Source organism: Nicotiana tabacum, chromosome 7, assembly GCF_000715075.1.
Source record: "Nicotiana tabacum cultivar K326 chromosome 7, ASM71507v2, whole genome shotgun sequence".
In the NCBI taxonomy this organism is placed as follows: Eukaryota; Viridiplantae; Streptophyta; class Magnoliopsida; order Solanales; family Solanaceae; genus Nicotiana; species Nicotiana tabacum.
The window spans coordinates 84,459,109-84,466,775 of record NC_134086.1 but is presented as its reverse complement, the minus strand read 5'-3'; the positions used below and the strand labels follow the sequence as shown (position 1 = coordinate 84,466,775).

The 7,667-nt window shown below is 37.8% G+C and overlaps 1 protein-coding gene across 1 annotated transcript; it reads right to left on the bottom strand.

Moving 5' to 3' along the window:
* Nucleotides 1-945: 945 nt before the first annotated feature.
* LOC107792439 (uncharacterized) lies at nt 946-1,413 on the bottom strand. The gene has a single exon (XM_016614649.2). It carries the CDS (start codon nt 1,411-1,413, stop codon nt 946-948), a length of 468 nt encoding a protein of 155 aa, XP_016470135.2.
* Between the last annotated feature and the right edge of the window lie 6,254 nt (nt 1,414-7,667).

The window sequence follows — 7,667 nt, the reverse complement described above, 5'->3', positions numbered from 1 at the left end:
CCTCCTCGGAACATGCCCAAACTATCTGAGTCTCGCTTCCTACATCTTGTTATCAATAGGAGCCACGCCCACCTTCTCCCGAATATCTTCATTCCTTATCTTATCAATCCTAGTGTGCCTGCACATCTACCTCAACATTCGCGTTTCTGCTACTTTCATCTTCTGGGTATGTTAGATCTTAACCGGTCAACACTCAGCCCCATATAACATGGCCGGCCTAACCACTGCTCTATAAAATTTACCATTGAGTAGCAGAGGCACTTTCTTGTCACACAGGACTCGAGATGATAACCTCCATTTCATCCACCCCACTCCTATACGGTGTGTGGTATTCTCATAGATCTCCCCACCCCCATAGATAACTAAACCAAGGTACTTGAAATTGCCTCCCTTGGAAATGACCTGCAATCCAAGCCTCACGTCCATGTCCTCTTCCCTCGGCTCAGCACTGAACTTACATTCAAGTTATTCCGTCTTCGTCCTGCTCAACTTGAAACCCTTTGACTCAAGAGCCTATCTCTAAACCTCCAGTTTCTCATTACCGTCTTCATCTTTGATGCACCTCACTTGATCTAGATCCCACACCTTCCTCTCCTTCACCTTAGCCAGCCGGAATAATTTTTTCTCCTCGCCTTTGACCCCTAGATCCTTGTACATATGACTAAAAGTCGTAGTCTTAGCCTCCATGACCACCAGTTTCGCCTCCTTCCTAGCTACTTTATACCTCTCCTTGTTCGCACTCATCTCAACCTCGCATGTGCTCCCTACTAACTTTAGGTACACCGCCTTCTTCGCTTACACTTTACCATGGACCACTTCATTCCACCACCAGTCGCCTTTGTGCCCGCCAGCGAAACCCTTTGAGACTCCCAACACCTCTTTTGCTGCCTCCCGTATATAATTCGCCGTGGTCGACCACATAACGCTCACGTCCCCACTACTCCTCTAGGATCCCACGACCAATAGCCTCCCTTTCAACTCTTGAGCTTTATCCTTAGTCAAGGCTCCCCACCTGATCCTCGGTCGACCTCGTGCAGTCCTCTTCTTTCTCTTCATCATAATACCAACGTCCATCAGCAAAAGCCTATGCTGCGTCGCGAGGCTCTTACCCGGGATAACCTTGCAATCCTTACACAACCCTCTATCGTACCTCCTAAGGAGCAGATAGTCAATATGAGTCTTTGCTAACGTGCTCTGGAAAGTAACCAAATGCTCCCCCCTATTTGGAAAACTAGAGTTAGCAATCACCAGCTCAAATTCCCTTGCGAAATCCAACAGCGAAGTTCCTCCTACGTTCATATCCCCAAAACCAAAACCACCATGCACCTCATCATAGCCGCATGCAATAAACCCAATATGACCATTAAAATCCACTCCTATAAATAACCTTTCAGCAGGCGGAATACTACGCATAATCTCATGTAACCCCTCCCAAAAGCGTCTCTTGACCTCCTCATCCAAGCCTACTTGGGCACATACACACTAATGACATTTAGGGTGCACTCTCCAACCACCAACTTAATAGACATTAATCTATCATTTACCCGCCTAACCTCTACCACAGACTCTCTAAGTTCCCTATCTACTAAAATGCCTATACCATTCTTACCCTTCAGGACTCCAGAGTACCACATGTTATACTCGTCTGCATTCCTCACCCTCGATCCTACCCACCAAGTCTCTTGGACACACGCTGTATTGACCTTCCTCTTTTGTAGGATCTTCGCCAGCTCTATAGACTTACCCGTCAATGTACCTATATTCTATGACCAATTCTCAACCTACAGGAACCCTTGTGCCCCTTACCTCCATTGCCTCCCATCCCACCCCTGACCCCTGCCCCACCCCTACCCCGCCCCCTAGCCTCCCTAAGGACATGACCTTACTCTACCATCCAAGACTACAACCACTATGCCTACAACAGACTAAGGATAATCACTCGCACACACTAGGCAAATGGACCAGACTAGGAGAAAACAAGTTCAAGCTAATAGAAAGCCTAACACTAATGCAAACTAAAAGGGCAATAATTTAACTAACGCAAGGGGAAGGAGAATAGGAAAACGGGAGGTACCAACTTCCAGGAAAGAAACTGGAAGTTGTCTGTGGTGTACACGACACTGATGTGGAACCTAGCAGCCCTCCTACGATGCACGCCCACTCCTCGCTCGTCTCAAATAGCCACTATGTATTACCTGAAAGACACATCAAACACACGAACCAAAAAAGATGTTGCCTCCGCTACCACCGGTGGAGCCCCAACAAAAGCAAAGAAGAGTAAAACAAGAGGAAAAGAGGGTGGAAAGATAGTGGGGATAATTGGTCTAGGAGAAGTCTTCGTAAAATCGGCAAAAGATCTTTTTGTTTGAACTAATTAGGATCAATTGACAATCGAAATCAGAAATTTGGATGAAATATTTTTTGTTTGTGGAAATCGTGAGCGAAAATGATTAAATACAATTTTAATCAAAAGATCAAATCAACCAGAATTTAATGCGATTGAGCAGAAGAAAATAGATTAAACAAAAAACCCCAAAACGAACAGATTTGGTGAAAAAACCCTAAAAGTGTAACATCCCATTCATTCAGAATAGATGTGGATATGTTAAATGGGTATTAATTTGATATTTTAGACATATGAAGTCCTAGTGGGATGATTATGGGTGAAAATAGTTCTTTTGGAATCAAGACGGAGAGTGAGGTGCATAAGATTCAACAAAATCGACTAAGTTGCAGAAGGTCCGTCTTCCAGCAGGTTTTAGTTGAAACTTTGTAAAGACTTTGGGAAAATGCAAAGCATGAATGTTGTAGGCCTTTGAAATATCTTTCCAACGATATATTGTGGATCCCAAACAGAGCTCTGTGCAAAACGTTATGCCCGTTTTACAGAACAGTGTGTAACCACCGCGTTAGGCCGCGTTTGACCGTGACCGTGGTCATGAGGCAGTGCTCCAGCTATATACTGCGGTAGGGGTCACGATCAGTCCTACTGGGACGTGGTGGCCGACTTGGGAAGTCGTTTTTTAGCCTTATTTCGTCATCCACAACCCCAAAATATAAAAACTTGCCCTAGAAAGGAAAGCTCTCAAAAACTTAACTCCTTAAGGGTCCCGCCACCACCAAAGGTAAGTTCTAATGGTTATTCTAAGTTAATTTCAATTTTCCAACATCTTATTAACATGGGTAAACCCTCCATATCATTAGATATTCGATTGGTACATCATTATTGAGAAAAGAAACCCTAGAACTTGAATTCAAGAAGATTGACGTCAAAAAGGTAATATCTTCACCCTCTAATTGATTATATCATTGAATTAATAATTATAGACTCTAGTTCATGATATATGAGTTGATGGGTTTGATAGAAAAGCATGAACGGTGATAGGTTTGGGTCGTTGATTGGTTATTATTGGTTATGGGTGTTGATTACCTTGTGGGTGATAAAGAATAATGTTGATTATAACCATTTGAGATTTTAGAATTTATCTAGGAGCAAGAGAATGGGTTATTGGGTGTAGAGACACCATTAATAAGGGCTATGAAGCTTTATGCTACCAAGTGTTTGATAAAATGCCTAAGTGACCAAAACATGACTATTGTTGCTAATTTGGAATCCCTTTGACTTGTATTGATATAGATTAAAGTTGAAAGGGTTGGCGAATGTTGTATTAGGCTCAAGAGCAGGAAGTTAAGGTATGTAGGCTAACTCTCTATGTTTGAGAACGTTAATGATTCTCCCTACACTACATTTCTTTTTCGACGTTACTAATTGCCTCAGAAATATAGTTTAGCCTAGTTCCTTGAATAGTTGTATAACTTCTATTCTTCAGCTTCATAACTCGTTCATGACTTTCATTCTGAATGTTGTGAGCTCAGTGCATATTCAATATAGACTTGGGTTTGATTCCCCCGAGTCTTAGTATAGATTACTCAGTATGCCATAAACAATTGAAGTTTCAGTGTTTATAGTCAGTTCAAGAATACATGTCTTAGTCTAGTCCTTATTCCAATATTATGTAACTCAATGTGATCCAGTATTCCAGTATCATGTAACTCAGTGTGATTCAGTATATCACTATCATATGTTGCAGTATGATTCTCAGTTCCTGATTTTAAATTCCTGAATGTTGAACACCTGTATTTGGGACTAAGGTCGTAGTTTATATGCTTTATGCATACTTGGGCCCGAGGCTGTAGTTTATGCTTTAGCATGTTTGGGCCTGAGGCCGTAGTTTATGCTTTATGCATGTTTGGACCTGAGGTCGTAGTTATGCATACGTATACTTGGGCCTGAGGCCGTAGCTTGTGCATTTATATATTGGGCCCGAGGCCGTAGTTTATCAGATAAACAGGTTGTTCATCATTCAGAAGAGAGAGTATTCATATCCTTACTTACTTTGTTCAGTTCAGTTATCAGTTATTAGTTATTATTTCAGTTATCAGTTATCAGTTATCATTTCAGTTGTCACACCTCCTCTTTCCACCCCCGCGGGGGTGCGTAGGGAATTTTCTCCAATTAAAGGACAGTCGAAACGAGATTTATTTGTTTGTTTCAGAGTCGCCACCTGGGAATTTTAAGGCATCCCAAGTCACCGGTTTTAATCCCGAATCGAGGAGAATATGACTCTATTTGTCATTCTGCGAACCAGAAAATCCGAGTAAGGAATTCTGTTAATTCGGGAGAAGGTGTTAGGCATTCCCGAATTCCGTGGTTCTAGCACGGTCGCTTAACCGTTATTATATTTGGCTTAATTATCTTGATTTGTTAAATACATTTTTATTTGTTGCCCAATTTTATTGCCGCTTTTGTTTAGATTGTTTACAATTATGTAAACGAATCACGCGTACGTATATTCGTATTATATACCCTTTGTAGAGAATCGTGCCACGCATACGTGTACACAAAAAAGTTGATAATATTATTCTTGTTTATTTTTATTATAAAAATAGACTTATGTTCGAAATTATGCTTAAAATTAAGAACGTTCGTCGCTCTTGTATGATCAAATAGTGAACTGCACATCTCGGGTTATATGAAATTAATATTGATATTCTCCGGAGAACCCCCTTTTTATTAAATGTTCGCTCGAAGTTGCGCGAACGCATAATCCGAATTGCTTTTAGAAATATAATCAGGTTACGCGAACGTATCCCTAATTACCCAGAATATTCTTGATGGTAGCATAAATTTTCCATAAATTGTTTATTACGTCCATGCATTTTTATGTGAAAGTCATGAGAAATCAATATTTTTCTAGTCTCTAAATTCCTCGAAAAGAATTCACAATTTATTGGACGTTGATCGCAAATTATATTTTTTCGCGTATAAATTATATTCCTCCAAGCCATTCAAATTTAAAGAGTAAAATAAACAACGTGTGATTAATACTACCATTTTTCTCGTAAATACAATATATGTATACTCAAAATGTGAATGGCGTATGAAACTAAAAAAATCGATTCATGAAAGGAAGTGATATTTTCGAAGAATTTTCATTATTCTATTTGTAGCGAATGCTATTTTTACATTCTTAAAATTATTACACATTATAAATCTAATCTCCTTCTACATCGCTTGTTCCTAATCTGATAGGCATAATTATTTTGATTAATTCTGCTTATGATTGAGTTTGGGATATACATAATCAAACAAATTTTTATTCTCAATCTATGCGAATTATTACTAAATACTAACTTTACGCATTGTATAAATTCCTAGGCCATTTGTTATTAAGAAAGAGAACTAATCTATCTGTTGACTTAATAAGAGGATATTGCATACAACATTATTCGCCATATTTCAACATTGTGAACATAACGGATTGTACTAATGCATCTTTCAACTATTGATTATAAACATAACCATTATTATGCCATAAATGAACAAAATAAAACTAACATCATTCGATCCACAACTAAATCGGATAGTTGACAAAATAGGCTAGTGATATAGTTTTTGCCATTTCCATACTACTCTTTACTTAACTAACAATGTCACAAGACTTAATTAATGGCCAACTTTATGCCATGTTTCCTATTTTGATAATTCAATCACAACTATACTTAATGAAATTCTGAAATAGACAACACTATTACAACACTTATACGAACTTCAAACGGGAATGATTAACTAATAGTCATTATATCAAGCATACTACCATGTTAAATAACTAAAACAAAACTGAAATTTAAACTAATAGAATTAAACGAGTAAAAGACATAATTATAATCCCAAACTTCATTTATTTGGCAATGTTGAAGCTTTCCATAACATGAGTCTAAAATATATACCTGGAAATGAGGGTAAATGATGCAAATTTCAGCAGTAGCAGCAGTAACAAAATCAACAGAAAATACCAAATAACTCAGCAGATTTGAGCAACAAATGGGACCCGTGAAACCCAGGTGCACAATAGCAGTACTTTTTAAGAAATCTCAGATTTTTAACTGAACAATAGGATCAAGTAAATCCGGACAGATTCAAGGAAAACAATATTTCTGATTTTGAGACTTTAGAAAAGGGAGACTGAAAAGCTCTTAATTTCCGAAAAATCTGCCTCAATACTAGTTTCTGATGTAGAATTCTTTTTACTGTTTCTGATTTTCTTTCTTTCTATCTTCCTCTTGTTTTAGATTTTCTTTCTTCTCTTTTTCCTCAGTCTTTCTCTTTCTGGTTCCTCTCTTTTTCAGATTTCTCCCTCTGGTTCTCTTCCCTTTTTTTTTCAAAAATCAGTCCCAACCCCCCTATCTTATACAGGTCTGCCCCCTTTTCTAGCAGTCCACTGTCCGGACCCCTTTCTTTTTTTAAAATCAGAAAATCCCACTAAAATTCTGTTTTATTACTTTAAATCTCATTAAGTAAAACTTTTCCTGATTTTCAGCACTCCCATTTCCCTTTGTTTCCCATTATCTCATTAAATTATATCCATTATCACTCCATTATCAGCACACTACTATTATAATATTATTCCTACTATTTCTATCCCAGAAATAACCCTGAAATCCTACTGTTATTACTGCCTTTAATACAGAAATCAAAATCTGATACAAAACAGATTTTATAATCTGTTCAAACTTAATTATCAACCTGTTTTCTGATTTAAATAGCTATAACCAATTCTCTTAAGCCCTGAACTGAATCTTTAACTAAGAATGTAACCTTCTAACACAATTGTATCTAATCAACACTTGCAAAATTGAATTTAAACCCAACATCACAATAACATCACACTGAACAACAGAACAAACTAAACTGATTTTGAAAATCGAACTAAGATCAAACAAATGCAGGAGCATTATCAGTATATTGACAATGCCCTGAAACTAACTGCCCAAAAATCAACACACACACAACATCCATTTGACGGACTCATTGATTTACAAACAAGCATGATTTAACTGACAAAGGCTAATCCACTGACTATCTATAACAGTCGTCAATAAACAATAGATAAACAAATTGTTTCAATTATCAGGAACGGGAATTCATAATATAACTAATCGACGAACTTAGTCGAGTCGATTACACATATTGTAAACAATCACAACAAACAGAAACAATTTCCTTATTTGATCAAATATACGGGTATGAGACAGAATCTAACAAACAAATAGGAAAACTACATAGACTACTGAAACAAACAACAATATACACATAGAATACAAAA

Coding starts and splice junctions, on each gene's coding strand:
- LOC107792439 (XM_016614649.2), bottom strand. CDS start 1,413: ATGCGTAGTATTCCGCCTGCTGAAAGGTTATTTATAGGAGTGGATTTT.